Source organism: Panthera leo, chromosome E2 (assembly GCF_018350215.1).
Source record: "Panthera leo isolate Ple1 chromosome E2, P.leo_Ple1_pat1.1, whole genome shotgun sequence".
NCBI lineage: Eukaryota > Metazoa > Chordata > Mammalia > Carnivora > Felidae > Panthera > Panthera leo.
Window position 1 is genome coordinate 31,261,445 of NC_056693.1, and position 22,979 is coordinate 31,284,423.

Genomic DNA, 22,979 nt, shown 5'->3' on the forward strand with positions numbered 1-22,979 from the left:
AGATGCAGAAAAAGCATTTGACAAAATACTACTAGTATCCTATCTTGATAAAAACCCTCAAGGGATAGAAGGAACAGATCTCAACACCATAAAGGCCACATATGAAAGACCCACAGCTAATATCATCCTCAATGGGGAAAAACTGAAAGCTTTCCCCCTAAGATCAGGAACATGACAGGCTGCCCACCCTCACCACTGTTGTTCAACACAGTACTAGAAGTAGTAGCCTCAGAAATTAGACAAAACAAAGAAATACAAAGCATATAAATTGGCAAGGAAGAAGTCGAACTTTCACCCTTCGCAGATGACATGATACTCTATGTGGGAAATCCAAACGACCACAAAAAGACTGCTTGAATCTATACATGAATTCAGCAAATTCACAGGGTATAAAATCAATGTACAGAAATCAGTTGTATTTCTATGCACCAATAACGAAGCAGCAGAAAGAGAAATCAAGGAATCAACCCAATTTACAATTGCACCAAAAACCATAAGATACCTAGGAATAAACCTAGCCAAAGAAGTAAAAGATCTGTATGCTGAAAACTATAGAAGGCTTATGAAAGAAATTGAAGAAAACCCAAAGAAATGGAAAAACATTCTATGCTCGTGCATGGGAGGAGCAAATATTGTTAAAATGTCGATACTGCCCAAAGCAGTTTACACATTCAGTGCAATCAGATAACATCAAAATAACAAATAACACCATCAAAATAACACCAGCATTCTTCACAGAGCTAGAACCAACAATTCTAAAATTTGTATGGAACCAGAAAAGACCCCGAGTAGCCAAAGCCATGTTGAAAAAGAAAGCCAAAGCTGAAGGCATCACAATTCCAAACTTCAAGCTGTATTACAAAGCTGTAATCATCAAGACAGTATGGTACAGGCACAAACACAGACACATAGATCAGTGGAACAGAATAGAGAACTCAAAACGGACCCTACATGGACAAAGCAGAAAGAATAACCAATGGAAAAAAGTCTCCTGAGCAAACGGTACTGGGAAAACTGGACAGCAACATGTAAAAGAATGAAACTGGACCACTTTCTTACACCATATACAGAAATAAATTCAAAATGGATGAAGGACCTAAATGGAGACAGGAAACCATCAAAATCCTAAAGGAAACCATCAAAATCCTAAAGGGGAACACAGGCAGCAACCTCTTTGACCTTAGCTGTGGCAACTTCTTACTGGATGTGTTTCCAGAGGCAAGGGAAATAAAAGTGTAAATGAATTATTGAGACTTCATCAACATAAAAAGCTTCTGCACAGCAAAGAAAATAATCAACAAAACTGAAAGGCAACTGATGGAATGGGAGAGAAGATATTTGCAAAGGGGTTAGTATCCAAAATATAAAGAACTTATCAAACTCAACACCCAAAAAACAAATAATCCAGTGAAGAAATGGGCAGAGGACATGAATAGACACTGTTCCAAAGAAGGCATCTAGGTGGCTAACAGACACATGAAAAGATGTTCAACATTACTCATCATCAGAGAAATACAAATCAAAACCACAATGAGTTACCACCTCACACCTGTCAGAATGACTAAAATTAACTCAGGAAACAGCAAATGTTGGTGAGGATGCAGAGAAAGGGGAACCCTTTTGCACTGTCGGTGGGAATGCAAACTGGTGCGGCCACTCTGGAAAACAGTATGGAGGTTCCTCAAAAAATTAAAAAGAGAACTACCCTAGGACCCAGTAATTGCACTATTAGATACTTATCCAAAGGATACAAAAATGCTGATTCAAAGGGGCACATGCACCCCAATGTTTATAGCAGCGCTATCAGTAATAGCCAAATTATGGAAAGAGCCCAAACGTCCATCGACTGATGAGTGGATAGAGAAGATATGGCATATAATATATATATGGCGTGCGCACACACACACACACGCACACACACAATGGAATACCACTCAGCAATCAAACAGAATGAAATCTTGCCATTTGCAACAACATGGATGGAACTAGAGTGTGTTATGCTAAGCAAAATAAGAGAAAGACAGATATCATATGATTTCACTCGTATGTGGAATTTAAGAAACAAACAGATGAACCAATGTTCAGGGGGAGGGAAGGAAAAATAAGATAAAAATAGAGAGGGGGGCAAACCACAAGAGACTTATAAATACGAAGAACAAACTGAGGGTTGCTGGAAGGGAGTGAGTGGGAGGACGGGCTAAATGGGTGATGGGCATTTTGGAGGGCACTTGCTGGGATGAGCACTGGGTGTTATATGTAAGTGATGAATCACTGGGTTCTACTCCTGAAACCAGTACTACACTGTATGTTAGCCACCTTGAATTTAAATAAATAAATTAAAGAAAGAATGAACGGAAATGGCTTAAATAGTAACCCCCTACTTTTGGTTGCTTAATTCATTTCTAGTGTTTTGATATCAAACATATTGCTCTCGTGAACATCTTTGTACATGTATCTTTGCTGCTGTGATTTCTGTGGAAAAAATTATCAGTAGTGGAATACCTAGGTGAGACGAGAGTGCAGCTACTTTAAAACTGTACATGTTATATCGTCAGACTGTAACTTGTAAGGTTGTTTTCATTGTACATTCCCAGTGCAGTATGAGATGTGGTTACCAGGTACTTCCTCCAGCCTCGTTTACCTTACCCTCGATAATCCTGGGCATTAGAATTTCAAAGTATTTTGCCACTTTAATGAGTACAAATAACATACTGCTGTTTTAAATGCATTTTTAAATTTATTGAGAAGGTAGAATCTTTTCCATGTTTGTTCGCCATTTGTATACTTCTATTACTATCCATCATCTGATCTTCATTTGCCCATTTTTCTGTTGAGATGTGGTTTGTTTTTCTTCCCAGTTACTTTTTTTAACCCTTCTGCTCGCTTCCCAGGTAGTTTTTAATATACTCTTTTGGATTTTGACTTAGATATTTAATGTATATTTATTTCTCAGGTGAGGCATCATTACCTGATGATGATGATGGCAACGATGATGATTTATTATACTTGGTTAAATAGCCATATTTGAAAGTATTTACATTTACACTCACTGGTATTTTCATAATGTGGTTTTTTTTTCTTTAAAAGATTTATTTATTTAATTATTTATTTATTACTGTTTATTCGTGAGAGGGGGCGAGAGCGTGCACACAAGCAGGGGAGGGGCGGAGAGAGAGATTGAATCCCACGCAGTCTCTGTGATGTCAGTGCAGAGCCTGACGTGGTGCTCGAACCCATGAACCATGAGATCATGATCTGAGCTGAAATCAGGAGCCAGATGCTTAACCAACTGAGCCACAAGCTACCCCTAAAAGTTTATTTTTTAAATTGAGGTATAATTGACAATGTAACATGTTAGTTTCAGGTGTATGACATAACGATTCAATATTTATATATGTTTGAAATGATCTCCATAGTAAGGCTGGTTCACATCTATCACTTTATGTAATGTGAAACTGAATAAAGAAAAGCTCATTTGTAATAGAATTGGGAAGAGACAGAAATGGGAGCTCTCATGCCCTACCAACTCATTCTCAAGTACCAATGCCAGCGGGAAGAAGTTACTTGACTGCCCCAGCAAGAGTGAGGAACATTTTCCCTTTGCTCCACAACAGCCCAGCCAATGAGAAACTGCCACAATTGAGCCAGTGAGAAACTGTCACCACCCTGAACACCTTCTTTCAGTGGACTTTTGTTCAAGCAGCCCCTCCCACCTCCTTTCCCTCTATAAGGTGGTATGACTCTTTGTTTTTTGAAACCCATAGTTCATGGGTCCCAAGTTGCACTTCCTCTGCCGTTCTCAAATAAACTACTTTTGCTGGTAAAATAACTGGCTGTTTTACTTTCAAGGTCAACAGTAGTTATAAGGAATATGTATTTTTTGTGATAAATATACAGATCTACTTTCTTAGCAATTTTCCATTACATTACATCCCCATGACTTCTTCATTTTGTAACCAGAAAATTCTGTCTCTTGACCCCCTTTACTCATTTCTGCCACTCCCCATGCCCCATCTAAGGCAACCACCAGTCTGTTCTCTGTATTGTTGAGCTTGTTGTTTGTTTGTTTTTGTTTTTGTTTTAGATTCCACATATAAATGAGATCATATGGTATTTGTCTCTCACTATCTGACATATTTCACTTAGCATAATGCTCTCGAGGTCCATCTGTGTTGTTGTAAATGCCAACATTTCATATTTTTTTATGGTTAGAGAGTGTTCCATTGTATATATGTCTGTGTGTGTGTATATATATATATATATGTATATATATATATATATATATAGACATATATGTGTATACACACACACACACATATATATATATACACATAAACTGTGGTGTATATATATGTGTGCGTATGTATGTATATGTATATGTATATGTGTGTATACATATATATAAATATATCTATATACACATACACACACACACACACACATATATATACACCACAGTTTCTTTATCCATTCATCCATCAGTGGACAGTTAGGTTGTTTCCATATCTTGGCTGTTGTAAATAATCCTGCAGTGAACCCGGAGATGTGTATGTTGTCTTGAGTTAGTGTTCTCATTTTCTTTGGGTAAATACCAAAAAGTGGAATTCTTGGATCATAGAGTAAATCTATTTTTAACTTTCTTTTTTTTTTTTTTAAATTTTTTTTTTAATGTTTATTTATTTTTGAGACAGAGAGAGACAGAGCATGAACAGGTGAGGAGCAGAGAGAGAGGGAGACACAGAATCTGAAACAGGCTCCAGGCTCTGAGCTGTCAGCACAGAGCCCGACGCGGGGCTTGAACTCACGGACCGTGAGATCATGACCTGAGCCGAAGTCGGACGCTTAACCGACCGAGCCACCCAGGCGCCCCTATTTTTAACTTTCTGAGGAACCTCCATACTGTTTTCCATAGTGGCTGTACTAATTTACATTGCCACCAACAATGCAAAAGGTTTCTCTCTACAACCTGGCCCATACTTGTTATTTGTCTGTTTGATAATAGCCATTCTGACACGTGTGAGGTGATAGCTCACTGTGGTTTTAATTAGCAGTTCCCTGGTGATTAGTGATATTGAGCGTCTTTGCTTAATTTTTTTGCGTGTTTATTGATTTGGCGGGGGAGGGGCAGAAAAGGAGACAGAGAATCCCAAGCAGATTTTGCTCTGTCAGCACGGAGCCCGATGCGGGGCTTGAACTCACGAACCGTGAGATCACGACCTGAGCTGAAATCGAGAGTCGAATGTTCAACTGACTGGCCCACCCAGCTGCCCCTTCAGCATCTTTTCATGTACCTATTGGCCATCTGGATGTCTTCTGTAAAGAAGTGTGTATTCAGATCTTCTGCCCATTTTTAATTGGATTGCTTGTTTTTTTTGCTTTTGAGTTGTAGGAGTTCTTAATATGTTTTGGATATTAACCTCTTATCAGATATATGATTTGCAAATATTTTCTTCCACTCCGTAGGTTGCCTTTTCATTTTGTTGATGGATTCCTTTGCTGTGCAGAGCTTTGAAGTTTGATGTAGCCCCACTTGTTTCTTGTTGCTTTCGTTGCTTTTGCGCTTGGTGTCATATTAGAAAAGCCATTGCTAAGACCTCTGTCAAGGAGCTTACTGCTGTGCTTTCTTCTTACACTGTGGTTTTAATTATTTAAATAAAGTATAGATTGTAACAAGTTTTTCCTGAAGGCTAATGGCAAGGGAACGAATGGTGGCATATTCTCTGAGTTTTTGTACTCTCTCACTTACTTTCTGTGCCTTCCATGCTGCTATCTCTGGAAGTAGCTGTAGGATTCTTGCATAACAGACTTCCCACCTTAAAGCTCAGGATATTGTCCCCTCGAACTCTGATATTTGATGTTAGAGAGATATCTGAGGTCATCTTCATTTTGAGTCTATTGTGGTAGATTATGTTTTTTCTTTGAACATTCGTCATATTTTATATTCAATGTTTTGAAAGTTTATTTTGAGAGAAAGGGAGAACATGAGCAGAGAAGGGAGGGAGGGAGGGGGGGAGGGAGGGAGGGAGAGAGAGAGAGAGAGAGAGAGAGAGAGAAAATCCCAAGCAGGCTCCACACTATCAGCTCAAAGCCCGACGCAGGGGTCGATCCCACGAGCCATGAGATCATGACCTGAGCTGAAATCAAGAGTTTGATTTCACCTGAAATCAGGTGAGTCACGTGAGCCACCCAGGCACCCCTATATTTAATTGTTGAAGAGAATATGTTTATGTACTTCAAGAACCATTTTGTAGTATAGTCAGGCTCTTTCACAGTTTTGGAAAATATTCTTCTGTTTGATTGTTCATGAAAATGAAAATTTTCATTTTCCCTCCAGGTTTAGGAGAATGTTTTGGGTCCTCTCCTCCCCTTCAATAATTTGAGTTTTTTGTAGCATGTGTTCTGCTGTTCATTCCATCTTCCATCATTTTAAATGAAGTAATACTATTAAAAAAAATCAGCTCCAGGCGATCTTTCCTGCCCTCACAGTGTGCCCTCTTCATGTCTGTTTGCCCCATTTTTTACAGATACAGTGCCTTCTTGAATCAAGTGTCTTCTTAAAATATTGAGAATTTTATGAAAAAAAAAAAAATTGTCCTGTCGGTTTGAGTCAGACCTTTGCAGCAGAGACAGTTTCAAAGTGGTTCCTTCCCTTTGAACTGCAGTGTTTTCACATGAGCGATTTTTCCAGGTCTGTTTCTCCTCACCGAAGCAGAACAGATCCTATCTCCTAGGCAAACTGGCATTGCAGTTGTTTCTGGAAAACTGGGTGCACATTCCCGGCCAAGTCCTTCATTTGAAAAGAGCAAGAAAATGTACCCTACATGGCCAGATAAGAGATTGCATTAACTAGAGCGTCCTAAGCACCTCATTTTTGTCTCTTTGTGGTATGGATGCTTTGCAGTCTGGGCAAACCATGACCCCTTTTGACCTGTGCTCGGCAAACCCACTCTGTACAATTTCTTACCCCACCGATGCCCGGCCTTCTCCTCAAAGTGGCAGCTTGTCCCAGCAACATGTTCTGGGGGCTGCGAGAAGCACGGGTTGTGTGCATTTAAGGCTGCCCCACAGGAGGCAAGCGGCCTGCCCTCTCGATGCCCTGTAGCCCATCATACCTTCCTGTTGTTTTGAGTTTGAGGGTGAGCGTTGCCCTTGGGATCCACTTGCCATATTGACCAAGACGCTGGTCTTTCCAAGTAGACACTCACGGGTCGCCCTCTCTGCCTCTTCTTTATTTAGTCTCATCCCACTTAAACGTATCCAGCACAGACCCTCGCAATTTCTGGCATACTGAGCACCTTCCTCTTATATTTAGTGCTGACCAAAGTTTTTACCTCATTGAATAGTGCCCTGATCATCTCCTTGGGGAATCTAGGAATGGGGCAGATCGAGAGGCCCGGGTCTGTACCGACATCTTGCCAGGAAGCTTCCCCTCCCCCGTTTTGCTGGCTATTATATTCTGAATATGTTCTCAGTCATGGATGTCCCCATGTCTAGGAAAAATAAGGTCATAAATATTAAGATTGAGCGATGAGAATGGACAGGTGAGTAAGAATGAAAAGCTTCAGTGACTGCGTGAAGCTGGGAAGATTGGATTTCAGTATTGGGCCTGTTTAGCTCAGGAGTGTGCCTTTAGTGAAGCTCCTGATTGTTACTTTAAGAAATTTAGGATGAAATAGCCCCGATAGCACACTGGTCAACAAAACCGAGGAAGTCAGGGCTGGGTTAGATTTAAGATGACCAACCATCCCAGTTTGTCTGTGCGGGAGGGGATCTCAGCAGGTGGGATTTCTGGCAAAGTCCTGGGCACGAATTGGTCACCCTCGTGGAAATTATGCCTTTGCATCTGTGGTCTTTTATGTATGAGATGAGATTTCATGCTACAGTGAATGTCCAGAGCTCTCCTGACCCACTGACAGAGCACGCAGCATTTAGCCAGAGAAGAGCGAGAGCTTCTTTTCTGTTTGTTTTGTTGACTAAATTCTACAAACTCTGATTCCACTTGAATATAGCATCAGTTTTTTTAGCGGTATTCTGAAACAGCGCTGGCAAATAGACATTCTGTCATGTTTTCTTTTTAAAAATTATGAGGAGTCGTCTTCTTTAAAGCTAAGAATGGTCTTTAGTATATCCTTTAAGGTGTATAGTCCATGAAGGTGGGGCCACGTTTACAGACTTCGAGGTTTAGATAAATTAGAAGCTCTTTGGTGAAAATCACAGGGTTCTTTCTAGAAGCCACAAAGGATTAGGGACAGTTGGGAGCATTTCAGAAGGGTTGTTTGATTAGGAAGTTGCCAAGGATTTGAAAAAAGGTACAGGCCTCAGAGTATTACTTCTAACATTGCGTTTGTCACTTGGCCTGCATCAGACTAGTTGCCCTTCAGCGGAACAAAAACACTTAACAAATGCTCATTAAGATGTTTTCTCTTTCTTTATGATGTTCGGGAATGCTAGTGTTAACAGCATAGGAGCAATGAGGCTTTTGTTTGGGTAGATGAGAGGGGCATTTATGCATTTCACCCTTTTATGGGAATCTGGCCTAGGGAACCTCCTCTAACCTCTGCTGTTTGTTTTGTTTTGTTCTTTTGATTCTGAAACTCCCTTTAGGCAAAATAGTCCAGGTTAACCAGAAATTCTCAGGTGCGTCCTTAACCAGAGGCCTTAGAGGGGGCAAACTGGAAAGGAGGCTGGTCATTCAGCCTTCTTCGTCAGACCTTAAGCCACACTCTCAGCCCATCTGCCAGGGTGGGGTCAGCTTTGATCCTCTGTTCCTGCCTTGTTGTCCTTTTCTTTGCATTTAAAACCCCGTGTTGGGGGCGCCTGGGTGGCTCAGTCGGTTGAGCGTCTGACTTCGGCTCAGGTCATGATCTCACGGCCCGCGAGTTCGAGCCCCGCGTCGGGCTCTGTGCCAACAGCTCGGAGCCTGGAGCCTGCTTTGGATTCTTTGTCTCTCTCTCTCTCTCTCTCTCTGCCCCAACCCACTCGCATGCTGCCTCTGTCTCTCTCAAAAATAAGTAAATATTTTTAAAAAATTAAAAAAAAAAACCCATGTGTATCACTGACATCTCCATCCTTACCTTTCATTGCATTTTGTAATATTGTTTACACAACATCTGAATGTTTTGTGACCTACTCATCCTCATTTTTTTCTGTGAAAACCCCTAAAATTGCTCTTAATTTTGCTCTCTCCCCTGCTTTCCTTACCCAATCCACTGGCAGGTCTTCTGGTTTTTCTCTAAAACATTCTGAATCCGGTCACTACTCACCACGTCCCCCTCTGTCACCGTGGTCCGAGTCACTGTCAGCTCCCACGTGGATTATGGTGGCAGTTTCCCTGCTCATCTTCCTGCTTCAAAGCCTGCCCCTTTCGGTCCTCTCTCTTTCCCAACAAGCTGCCAGGGTGGTCTCCTCAGACTTGGATCACATTTTTTCCCTGCATAAAAGTTTCTAATGGTTTCCCATTGTATCTGGAATTAAACCTCAAATTCTGACCATGACCATCAGAGACCCCCTTTAATTGTTGAACTTCTGCTTCCATGCTGAGCACCATGGTACTGTCTCGAGTACAGCGAGCTCATTCCCACTTTGGTGCCTTGGCCTCACCTCCTTCTTCTGCTTGGAATGCTCTCGTCCCACATGTTGGCATTGCCAGGCTCCTCATTATTCAGCTCTTGAGTCACCTTAACTGTCCCCAGCGGTAGTTCTGTATAGAGTAGTGCATTATTCCTGTGTACCCCCACTGACCCTTACGCTTCTTAAATTATCCTGTATTTTCTTCATAGCACCTCGTATCTGAATTTCTTGTTTACTTACCCATTATGTGTCTTCCCCAACCAAATGTAACCTTCATGAGAGCAGGGACTTTGTTTTGTTCACTGTGCCTAGGATAGTGCTTGGTGCATGGTAGTTGCTCATTCAAATATTAAATTAAGTGATGCAGATGAGTATTTTCCTTTGCTATGAGAACACTCTAGGAGAATAACTATATAATTTTATAACTGTACGTTGGTCTCAAGATGGCAAACTACAGAGTCTTACAGAATGAAGAATTTTCAGTTCACATTGTTTTAAAAAAGAGGGTTTACTTTTCATAGCATTTTAGGCTCACAGCAAAAGTGAGCACAAAGTAGAGTTGCCCTACACTTCTGTCCCCCTGCGTACGCAACCTTTCCCACTGTCTACATCATGCATCGGATTGGATGTTTATTACAGTTGATTAGCCTACATTGACGTGTCATTATCACCCAAGTCCATACTTTATATTCGAGTTCATTCTTGGTGTTGTATATTTTATGGATATATTTTATGGATTTAAAAAATGTATTATGGCCTATATCTCCCATTATAGTATCATGCACGATAGTTTCTACTCTAAAAATCCCCTGTAACCCTATTCATCCTCTCCCCTACCCTCAACCCCTGACAGCTTTGTATTTTCTCTATAGTCTTGTCTTTTCCACAATGCTTTATGGTTAGAATCTTACAGTATGCAGCCTTTTCAGACTGGCTCCTTTCGCTTCGTAGTAGGTATTTAAGTTTCCTCATTTCTTTTCGTGACTTGATAGCTCACACCTTCATAGTGCTGAATATTACACCGTTGCCTCAATGGGCCACAGTTTATCTGTTCACCTACTCACAGACATGTGGGTTGCTTCCAAGTTTTGGCCATTGTTGATAAAGCCGCTGTCAGCATCTGTTCATAGGTTTTTGTGTGGACATAAGTTTTCAACTCATTTGGGTGAATATTAAGTAGGGCAATTGCTGGTTCTTATGATGAGAACAGGTTTAGTTTTGTAAGAAATCACCACGCGGCCTTCCAAACCACGTGTATCCTTTTGCGTTCCCACCAGCAATGAATGCGTGTTCTGTTGTTCCATTATTTTTGTCAGCATTTGGTGTTAATCAGTTATCAGTGGATTTTGGCCATTCTCACAGGTGGGTAGTGGTATCTTGTTTTAATTTGCAATCCCATGACAAATGATGATGAGCATCCTTTCATACGCTTATTCTCATTATATCTTCTTTGGTGGTGTATCTGTTCAGAACTCCTGCCCATTTGTTAAATGAAGTTGTTTGTTTTCTTGTTGTTGAGTTTTAAGAGTTCTTTGTATTTTGAATTACAGTGCTTTATTGAGCCTGCCTTTTGCAAATATTTTGCCCCAGTCTTCAGCTTGTCTTCTTATTCTCTTGACTGTGTCTTTCACAGAACAGTTTTTAATTTTTATGAAGTGTAGTTTATCAATTATTTCTTTCCTGGGTTGTGCCTTTGTTGTTGTATCCAAAGACTCATCGCCATGCCCAAAGTCATCTAGATTTCCTCTTGTGTTATTTTCTAGGAATTTTGCACTTGCCCATTTTATGTTTAGATCTAGGATCCATTTGAGTTAATTTTTGTGAACAGTGGAAAGTTTGTGTCTAGATGCATTCTTTTTTTTTTTTTGCATGTGGATCTCCACTTGTTCCAGCACCATTTGTTGAAGAAACTATCTTTGCTCCATTGTAGTGCCTTTGCTCCTTTGTCAAAGATCTGTTGGCCATATTTAAATGGCTGTCTTTCTGTATACTCTTTTTTTCTGTTCCATTGATCTTTTTTTTTTTTTTTTGCCTATTCTTTTGGCCAATAAAACTTTGTCTTACTTGCTGCAGCCCTACAGTAATTCTTGAAGTTGGGTAAATCAGTCTTCCAGCTTTGTTCTTCTTCAATATGGTGTGCTATTTTGGGTCTTTTGTCTCTCTGTATAAACTGTAGAATTGGTTTGTCAGTATCCACAAAATAACTTGCTGGGATTTTGATTGGGATTGCAGTGAATCTATAGGTCAAGTTGGGAAGAATAGACATTTTGATGATATTGGTCTTCCGGTCTATGAACATGAAATATCTCTCCATTCATCAGTTCTTTGATTTTGTTCATCAGGAATTTTTGGTCTTCTTTATGTAAATTCTTATATATATTTTGTTAGATTTTATATCTAAGTATTTTATTTGGGGGAATACTAATGTAATTGGTAATGAGTTTTTACTTTCAAATTCCACTTATTTGTTAGGAAAGTGATTGACTTTTACATGTTACCCTTATATCCTGCAACTATGCTAAAATTGCTTATTAATTCCAGGAGGGTTTTTTGGGTCAGTTCATTTGGAATTTTTTACAGACAGTCATATCATCTATGAAGAAGGACAGTTTTAGGGGTGCCTGGGTGGCTCAGTCGGTTGAGCGGCCGACTTCGGCTCAGGTCATGATCTCGCAGTCTGTGAGTTCAAGCCCCGTGTCGGGCTCTATGCTGACAGCTCAGAGCCTGGAGCCTGTTTCCGATTCTGTGTCTCCCTCTCTCTGACCCTCCCCCGTTCATGCTCTGTCTCTCTCTGTCTCAAAAATAAATAAATGTTAAAAAAAATTTTTGAAGAAAGACAGTTTTATTTCTTCTCTTCTCTTCTCTTCTCTTCTCTTCTCTTCTCTTCTCTTCTCTTCTCTTCTCTTCTCTTCCCTTCCCTTCCCTTCCCTTCCCTTCCCTTCCCTTCCCTTCCCTTCCCTCCCCTCCCCTCCCCTCCTCTCCTCTTCTCATCTCATTGCATTAACTGGCACTTCCATTGTGCTATTGAAAAGGAGTGGTGGGAGCACCTGGGTGGCTCAGTTGGGTAAGCATCTGACTCTTGATTTTAGCTCAAGTGATTCTCACAGTTCATGAGTTTGAGCCCCACATTGGGCACTGTGCTGACGGCACAGAGCCTGTTTGGGAATCTCTCTCTCTCTTTCTCTCTTTCCCTGACCCACTTGCATGTGTACATTCTCTCTCAAAATAAATAAATAAATATTAAAAAAAAAAAAAGGAGTGGTGAAAAGACACATTCTTGCCCTGTTCCCAATCTTATTGAGGAATCAAATTTAAGTATGATGATAGCTACATCATACTTTTTTTGTACATGTTCCTTATCACATTGAAGAAGTTACTCTTTAATCCTAGTTTTTGTTATGAATCCTAGGTTTTGTTATGAATTTGTGTTGGATTTTGTCAAATGTTTTTTTCTGCACCTATTGGTATGATCATGAGATTTTTCTTCCCTAGCCTGTTGCTGTGATGGATTATATTAATTGATTTTCTGTTTTTTTAATATGAAATTTATTGGCAAATTGGTTTCCATACAATACCCAGTGCTCATCCCAACAGCTGCCCTCCTAAATGCCCATCACCCACTTTCCCCTCCCTGCCACCCCCCCATCAACGCTCAGTTTATTCTCAGTCTTTAAGAGTCTCTTATGGTTTCGCTGTCTCCCTCTCTAACTTTTTTATTTCCTTCCCCTCCCCCATGGTCTTCTGTTAAGTTTCTCAGGATCCACATAAGAATGAAAACATATGGTATCTATCTTTCTCTGTCTGACTTATTTCACTTAGCATAACACTCTCCTGTTCCATCCACATTGCTACAAAAGGCCAGATTTCGTTCTTTCTCATTGCCAAGTAGTATTCCATTATGTATATAAACCACAATTTCTTTATCCGTTCATCAGTTGATGGACATTTAGGCTCTTTCCATAATTTAGCTATTGTTGAGAGTGCTGCTATAAACATTGGGGTACAAATGCCCCTATGCATCAGCACTCCTGTATCCCTTGGGTAAATTCCTAGCAGTGCTATTGCTGGGTCATAGGGTAGATCTATTTTTAATTTTTTGAGGACCCTCCACACTGTTTTCCAGAGCGGCTGCACCAGTTTGCATTCCCACCCACAGTGCAAGAGGGTCCCCGTTTCTCCACCTCCTCTCCAGCATCTATAGTCTCCTGATTTGTTCATTTTGGCCACTCTGACTGGCGTGAGGTGATATCTGAGTGTGGTTTTGATTTCTATTTCCCTGATGAGGAGCGACGTTGAGCATCTTTTCATGTGCCTGTTGGCCATCTGGATGTCTTCTTTAGAGAAGTGTCTATTCATGTTTTCTGCCCATTTCTTCACTGGATTATTTGTTTTTCGGGTGTGGAGTTTGGTGAGTTCTTTATAGATTTTGGATACTAGCCCTTTGTCTGATATATCATTTATAAATATCTTTTCCCATTCTGTTGGTTGCCTTTCAGTTTTGTTGATTGTTTCCTTTGCAGTGCAGAAGCTATTTATCTTCATGAGGTCCCAGTAGTTCATTTTTGCCTTTAATTCCCTTCCCTTTGGAGATGTGTCAAGTAAGAAATTGCTGCAGCTGAGGTCAGGGAGGTTTTATCCCTGCTTTCTCCTCTACAGTTTTGATGGTTTCCTGTCTCATATTCAGGTCCTTTATCCATTTTGAGTTTATTTTTTGTGAATGGTGTAAGAAAGTGGTCTAGTTTCATTCTTCTGCATGTTGCTGTCCAGTTCTCCCAGCACCATTTGTTAAAGAGACTGTCTTTTTTCCATTGGATACTCTTTCCTACTTTGTCAAAGATTAGTTGGCCATACTTTTGTGGGTCCAATTCTGGAGTCCCTATTCTATTCCATTGGTTTATGTGTCTGTTTTTGTGCCAATACCATGCTGTCTTGATGATTACAGCTTTGTAGTAGAGGCGAAAGTCTGGGATTGTGATGCCTCCCGCTTTGGTTTTCTTCTTCAATATTACTTTGTCTATTCGGGGTCTTTTGTGGTTCCATACAAAATTTAGGATTGCTTGTTCTAGCTTCGAGAAGAATGCTGGTGCAATTTTGATTGGGATTGCATTGAATGTGTAGATAGCTTTGGGTAGTATTGACATTTTAACAATATTTATTCTTCCAATCCATGAGCATGGGATGTTTTTCCATTTCTTTGTATCTTCTTCAATTTCCTTCATAAGCTTTCTATAGTTTTCAGCATACAGATCTTTTACATTTTTGGTTAGGTTTATTCCTAGCTATTTTATGATTTGTGGTGCAGTTGTGAATGGGATCAGTTTCTTTATTTGTCTTTCTGTTGTTTCATTATTAGTGTATAAGAATGCAACTGATTTCTGTACATTAATTTTGTATCCTGCAAGTTTGCTGAATTCATATATCCGTTCTAGCAGACTTTTGGTGGAGTCTATCGGGTTTTCCATGTATAGTATCATGTCATCTGCAAAAAGTGAAAGCTTGACTTCATTTTTGCCAATTTGGATGCCTTTGATTTCCTTTTGTTGTCTGATTGCTGAAGCTAGCACTTCCAACACTATGTTAAACAACAGCGGTAGGAGTGGACATCCCTGTTGTGTTCCTGATCTCGGGGAAAGCTCTCAGTTTTTCCCCATTGAGGATGATATTAGCTGTGGGCTTTTCGTAAATGGCTTTTATGATGTTTAAGTATGTTCCTTCTATCCCGACTTTCTCTAAGGTTTTTATTAAGAAAGGATGCTGAATTTTGTCAAATGCTTTTTCTGCATCAATTGACAGGATCATATGGTTCTTATCTTTTCTTTTATTAATGTGATGTATCACATTGATTTGCGAATATTGAACCAGGCCTGTAGCCCAGGAATGAATCCCACTTGATCAGGGTGAATAATTCTTTTTATATGCTGTTGAATTCGATTTGCTCATATCTTGTTGAGAATTTTTGCATCCATATTCATCAGGGATATTGGCCCATAGTTCTCTTTTTTTGCTGGATCTCTGTCTGGTTTGGGAATCAAAGTAATGCTGGCTTCATAGAATGAGTCTGGAAGTTTTCCTTCTCTTTCTGTTTTTTGGAACAGCTTGAGAAGGATAGGTATTATCTCCGCTTTAAATGTCTGGTAGAATTCCCCAGGGAAGCCATCTGGTCCTGGACTCTTATTTGTTGGGAGATTTTTGATAACTGATTCAATTTCTTCACTGGTTATGGGTCTGTTCAAATTTTCTATTTCTTCCTGTTTGAGTTTTGGAAGTGTGTGGGTGCTTTGGAATTTGTCCATTTCTTCCAGGTTGTCCAGTTTGATGGCATAAAATTTTTCATAGTGTTCCCTGATAATTGCCTGTATTTCTGAGGGACTGGTTGTAATAATTCCATTTTTTATTCATGATTTTATCTATTTGGGTCCTCTTCCTTTTCTTTTTGAGAAACCTGGCTAGAGGTTTATCAATTTTGTTTATTTTTTCAAAAAACCAACTCTTGGTTTCATTGATCTGCTCTACTGTTGTTTTAGATTCTATATTGTTTATTTCTGCTCTGATCTTTATTACTTCTCTTCTTCTGCTGGGTTTGGGATGTCTTTGGTGTTCTGCTTCTATTTCCTTTAGGCGTGCTGTTAGATTTTGTATTTGGGAGTTTTCTTGTTTCTTGAGATAGGCCTGGATTGCAATGTATTATCCTCTGAGGACTGCCTTTGCTGCATCCCAAAGTGTTTGGATTGTTGTATTTTCATTTTCATTTGTTTCCATGTATTTTTTAATTTCTTCTCTAATTGCCTGGTTGACCCATTCATTCTTTAGTAGGGTGTTGTTTAACTTCCATGCTTTTGGAGGTTTTCCAGACTTTTTCTTGTGGCCGATTTCAAGTTTCATAGCTTTTTTCAAGCCCAGCGATTAATTTTATGAGTATTATTCTAAATTCTTGTTCCATTATATTGGTTAAATCAGTTTTGATCAATTCGTTAGCTGTTGCTGCTTCCTGGAGTTTCTTTTGAGGAGAATTCTTCCGTTTCGTCATTTTGGCTGGTTTTCTGTCCCTTATGCATTTTAAAATGTTGTGTGCTCTGCACCTGCGAGCACTGCTATATTAAAGGAGGGTCATATGCTGTCCAGGGTCTGGCCCTTGAAGAGGTGTTTTTTCGGGGATTGTTATGTGCTCTCTGTTGTTGTGACTTTGGTTATTTTATTACCCTACTCGTAGTAATATTTTGTACCCTGCACCAGGTGTGCTTTGATTTGTTCTTTGGAGTAGCCCTTGTAAACGAAAACAGATGGACAAACAGGAGACAAAATATTAATTGATTTTCACATATTGAGCCAGCCTTGCATATGTGGATACATTTCAGTTGGTTGTGGCATATAAGTGTATAAGATATATATAAAAGTATATAAAATATACATTGTTGGATTCTGTTTTCTAATACTGTATTTTTTGAGGATTTTTGCATCCATGTTCTTGAGAATATTAATTTGTAGTTTTCTTTTCTTGTAATATCTGTCTGCTTTTGGTATTAGGGTTTCGCTGGTGTCATAGCATGAATTAGGAAGTCTTCCTTCCACTTTTTTCTTCTGGAAGAGTCTGTAAAGAATAGGCATAGTTTCTTCCTTAAATGGTTGGTAGAATTCACCAGTGAACCCATCTAGGCTTGGAGCTTTCTGTTTAGGAAGGTTAGTAATTTTGATTCGTTCTTTAGTACAAATAGGCCTATTCAGATTGTCTTTTTCTTATGTGAGTTTTGGAAGATTTAGTCTTTCAAAGGAATTGGTCTGTTTCATCTCTGTTATCAAATTTGTGGGCATAGAGCTATACATAGTATTACTTTATTAGCCTTTTAATGTCCATATGATCTGTAGTGATGTTCCCTTTCTTGTTTCTGGTATTAATAATTTGTGTTTTTCCTCTTTTGTTCTTAGTCTGGACAGAGGCTTATTGATTTTATTGATCTTTTCAGAGAACCAGCTTTGTTTCATTGACTTTCTCTGTTAGTTTTCTGTTTTTGATTTCCTTGATTTCTATTCTAATTATTTTTTTCTTTTTATTTGAGATTTAATTTGCTCTCCATTTTCTAAATTCCCAAGGTTGAAGCTTTTATTACTGAGTTTGGATCTTTCCTTTGTAATATATGCATTCAGTGTATTAAATTTTCCTCTTTGAAGTGCTTTTGTTGTATCCCACAAATTTTGATGTTGTATTTTCATTTTCATTTAGTTAAAAATACTTTAAAATTTCTCTTGAGATTTCTTCTTTGGCCATGTAAATTAGAAGTATGCTGCTTAATCTCTTAAGTATTTTGGGATTTTCCAGCTGTCTTTATGGTACTGATTTCTAGTTTAATTCTTATGGTCTGAGAGCAGATATTGTATGATTTCTATTCTTTTAAATTTTGGTGTGTGTGTGTGTGTATGTGTGTGTGTGTGTGTGTGTGTGTGTGTGTGTGTGTGTGTGTTGTGTCCAGAATGTGATCTCTCTTGGTGAATGTTCCATATGAGCTTGAGAAGAATGTGTATTCAGCTCTTGTTGGATGAGGTAGTCTGTAGAAGTCAGTTATATCCAGTTGATTGATGGTATTCTTGAGTTCACCTGTGTCCTTACTGATTCTATGCCTGATGGATCTTTCTGTTTCTGATAGGGGGTGTTAAAGTCTCCAACTGTATTAGTGGATTTGTCTATTTCTCCTTTCTATTCTATTAGATTTACTTCACATAATTTGACTCTGTCTTATAAGGCAAATACACATTAAGGATTGTTGTATCTTCCTGGAGGATTGACTCCTTTATGTAATGCCCTCTTATTCCTGATAATTTCCTTGTTTTGACGTCTACTCTGTCTGAAATTCATATAGGTACTCCAGCTTTGTTTTGATTAGTGTTAACATAGAATATTTTTTTCTCCATCCCTTTACTTTTAATCTGTATGTGTCTTTATACTTAAGTGAATTTCCTGTGGACAACGTATAATTGGGTTTTGTTTTTGCATCCACTCTGATAATCTCTGTCTTTTAATTTGTGTACTTACTCCATTGACATTGAGAATTATTATTGATATAATTTATTTATTTTTTTAATGTTTATATATTTTTGAGAGAGAGCACAAGTGAGGAGGGGCAGAGGGAGAGGGAGACAGAATCTGAAGCAGGCTCTAGGCTCTGAGCTGTCAGCACAAAGCCCAACGCAGGGCTGAAACCCATGAACCATGAGATGATGACCTAAGCTGAAGTTGGACACTCAATCAACTGAGCCACCCAGGCGACCCTAATATAATTGATTTAATAGTTACCTTATTTGTTAATGTTTTCTGTTTGTTGCCCTTGTTCTTTGTTCTGATTTTTCTCTTTGGCCATCATTTCTTCAGATACATATTTTTTTCTATCATTCTCCCCCTTCTGAGAATCCAATTACATTTATGTTAAACTGATAAATAGTATCCCAGGTCATTGATGCCTTTTCAGTTACCTGTAGTCTTTTTTCTCTCGATGCTTCAGTTTTGGATGGTTTCTATTTCTGTGTATTCTAGGTCGCTGATTTTTTTTTTTTTTTTTTTTTTTTTTTTTTTTTGCAGTGCCAGAAGTGCTGTTAATCTAATTCACTGTGGTTTTTTTTTTTTTAATTCCAAAGACTACATTTTTCATCTTTATAGCTTCATTTCATTTATTTCTATATATATGAAAGATATATATGTGAAAGAAAAGAAAGATATGTGTATTTCTTATATATACCTATATAATATATACCTATATATGCCTATATATCTTATATGTACCTATGTGTCATGTATGTCTTTCATTTCTCCTCTCCTACTTTTTTTTTTTATAGGGTTTTACTCTTAAGTCATCTCTACACCCAACGTGGGGCTCGGACTTACAACCCTGAGATTGAGAATCGCATGCTCTGCCAACTAAGCTAGCCAGGCACCCCTCTTCTCTGTTACTTTTTGAATGGATGCCGGATATTGTGAAGTTTGTTTGGTGTCTGATTTTGTTAAATTCTTTTCAGTAGCGTTGGACTTTGCTCTAGTGACTAATTAACTTATTTGGAATAACTTGAATCATTTGGAGGCTTGCTTTTAAGCTGTCAAGTGGATCTTTGACACAGAACTAATATAGCCCTGCTACTAAGGTGATGCTTCTCCAAGGACTCTATCCATTCTCTCACGTAGCAGGAGCCATTCTAGCTGCTGAGAACACAAAACCTCCCCAGCCCTGTGTGAGCTCTGACATTTGTTCAGCCTATTGTTTGCTGCTGCTTCTTCTTCTGTCCTTGGGAAGTTTTCATTCACACACGCCCTTGTCAGTGCTCAGCCAGAGACTTGAAGGAACCCTTCGGCCGATGTCCGCTTGTTTTCTGTCCGTGCAGGTTCTTCTATTCCAGTGTTCTGTTGTACATATCCTCGTTGCCTTGGGCTTCCTAAGCTCCAGTTTCTGTCCTCGCAACTCAGCAAGAAGGAAAGCTGAAAACTCTGGGTTCTGTCTGACTCCCCACTCTCTATTCTGGTTTCGAAACTGTTCCGGGTAGTAAGCTAGGGCAATTTTAGGGCTCACCCATTTTATTTTTCTATCCCGGGGATTATATCTTTCTCTGTTTTCCAGTGTCAGAAACCTTTGTTTCCTAGTGTTGGTCCCTTTAATAGTTGCTTCAGGTAGGAAGGCAGACCTTCTCACTGTTCTTCCAGAATGTTCAGAAGCAGGAGCCCTTCAGTTGACATTTCACATTTCTGTTATTTTGTTTAGAAGTTAATTTTCCTGACACATAAGGGGTGTGGTGGTCTTTGTCTTTTAGTATAAATCATTGTGGGTCTTGGTATCTTGGTAAGAAGCCTCTGTTGCCTATCTGGGAAATCATACACTGCTGGGGAATAGTACTGTTCAGTTCTCTTTGTAATAGAGGGAGTGATGTCCTAAGCAGAGGTGATAGAGATTTTTTGCCTGACTTGTGGCATCATTTCTTAGAATATGCAGCAACTTGGCCATTGGTTTTCTTCCACTGCATGTGGTTTTAAGCTTATTTTTCAACTGATGAATTCACCACCTACTCCATTCTTGGGTTGTGAATCCATAGGCTTGAATTCTGTTCTGAGTGCCAAAACTTTGCAACTGCTGAGTTGGTTGGTTTTTTGCCTGGAAAATTGTTAGGGCAAAATTGATATTTTGATTGGGGAGAGAAAGAGGTAGATTTTCAGATGAAAGCTGTTCCACCCCAAATAATGTAAAAAAAAAAATTGGCTTATTATCTAAAGGCATGGATAGAATTTGATGTATCATGAGAAAGAGAAAGTTCATAAATAGTAAACTTAGTGGTGGGAGGGCATCATAAGACCACACATAAATAGGGTAGCCACATGTACTGTTTGCTAAAGACCGTCCTGGTTTATACTTGTTGTCCTCGAATAATTAACATCCCCTTTTACTCTTGGGCATGTCATGGTTTTGATGTCTATCCGTAATACTTATGCACATACAAAGTCATCCCAGTTATAGCTAATGGTTTAAAGAATTCAAAGTAGGTGTTAATTCCTTGGCTGTTGTTGTTGAATAACGGATTTACTGTTTATGTTGTATTTTTGTTGAATGGTTTATGATAGTGACTAATAAATGTGTGTGTATGTATGCGTGTGTGTATGTGGTTTTATTTTCTTTAATTTTTGGTATTTTTCCTACAGATGATCTCAATGCCACCCACCAACACTGCGTTTTGGCTGGTTTACCACCTCGATTTAGTTCCACCCACCGAGTGGCAGAGGTAAGTGTAAATAAAAATGTGTTTCAAACTTAATTGGATGTGACAGTAGTGGTTGGAATGAGCAATTTCACATAGAGTTTTGGAAGAGTAGTTGATAGGAAAATTGCTTCCATCGAACTTGACTTGAGCCTTTATTTACTTGCTTTTTCAGCTTTGGGTTGTGTTGGATACAGTTTTTAAAAACAGTGTACTCACAGCACGGGATAAGTGTATTTTGCTTCTTTGGGGTTATGTTTCTTGGAGAAGGTAAAACATCATCGGCAGGTGTTCCTAGTTAGAGATTTTCTGAGGGGTTTGTATCTGTCAAGGTCAAGGACAGGAGATGGCCAGCAGGAAATGGGGTGGATTTGTGTGCTTGTGCATGTGTTAGCTGTGACTGGCTCTGATGGTTGGGAATTTACATTTCCCTTAACTTTTCGGTCAGGCTTCTGGGCATGTGAATGTAAATTAAGGAGAAAGTTACAGTGTGCCAAGGAATTTCTGAGCTCCCCAGTTGTGTTCCTAACCCAGACTTTATTGCTCAATTCTGCCACCACTTGCAGTGGCTGATGGTCAGCTGATTAGACCAGTTCAGAATGGTAACCTAAGAGGTGAGGAAAAACTCTGAATAGTCACCCTGGGGTACTAAGTGATCAGTTAAGAAGGGTTCCATAGAGCAGGAGAATAATCATGAGAAGGACGACAAGTTGACCTTGTATCCAAACTTGTTATCTATGCTTTTGCTTTGTAGGTTGACTTTTCATCCTACCACAGGGGGATCAGGGTGCGAAGTTGGGCAGAAGGGATACAACAAAGTAGCAGGGAAACACAAGCACAAGACCTTTTCAGTCCTGAGACTGAGTCTGCAAGGCAGTGGCACGTCTTTTGTTAAGTCCATAGCTTTTCTCGTGAACTGGTCACGTTGTTATGGGACAGAGAGGGCACGAGTGTCTACTCAATCAAGATGCCAGCCAGCCTATCAGACATTCTTTCCTGCCTTCCTCATGTCCCTTTCTCCTCTCTTCTATTCACTCAGCTAAATATTGGAGTGCCAAGGGGCACCTGAGTTGAGCCTCCGACTTCGGCTCAGGTCATGGTCTCGCAGCTCGTGAGTTCGAGCCCCGCGTCGGGCTCTGTGCTGACAGCTCGGAGCCTGGAGCCTGTTTCGGATTCTGTGTCTTCCCCTCTCTCTGCCCTTCCCCCGCTCATGCTCTGTCTCTCTCTGTCTCAAAAATAAATAAACATTAAAAAATAAACATTAAAAACATACATACGTACGTACATACATACATACATACACACATATGTACATACTTGGGTGCCTGTTGTGCATTCAGCAGCATTCCAGGCTTGAGAGATGGAATCATCAGCATGACAACCCTGGCCACTACCTTTGTTGAACTTGCATGTGAGTCGGGGAGACAGATACCAAACAAAAAGACACACAGGTGCTTATCTTAGAGACCTAAAAGTAAGTTCTCTCAGGAAGTTGCGACGGCAGGACTGTCTGAGTGGAGGGAGGAACATAAGAATGAATGCGAGAATGAACGAATTTACTCTTTATTCGATGCTTTCCCTGTGCCAGGCTCTTGGCCAACTCTCAAGCCTGGGTGATTTAGGGATGCCGTTACCATTAGTAGAAATGGCAGTTGAAGACATTAGGGGAAGACGATAGTGCATTCAGT

The 22,979-nt window shown here is 39.6% G+C and overlaps 1 protein-coding gene across 5 annotated transcripts in view; it reads left to right on the forward strand.

The window, feature by feature from the left end:
• The window catches only part of FTO (FTO alpha-ketoglutarate dependent dioxygenase), a 389,506-nt gene that overhangs the window by 155,734 nt on the left and 210,793 nt on the right, over positions 1-22,979 (forward strand). For all 5 annotated transcript variants that reach the window (XM_042918172.1, XM_042918177.1, XM_042918175.1 and 2 more), the window contains exon 5: positions 21,236-21,315. In XM_042918172.1, coding sequence (XP_042774106.1) covers positions 21,236-21,315 — 80 coding nt within the window. The remainder of the gene's footprint in view (positions 1-21,235; positions 21,316-22,979) is intronic.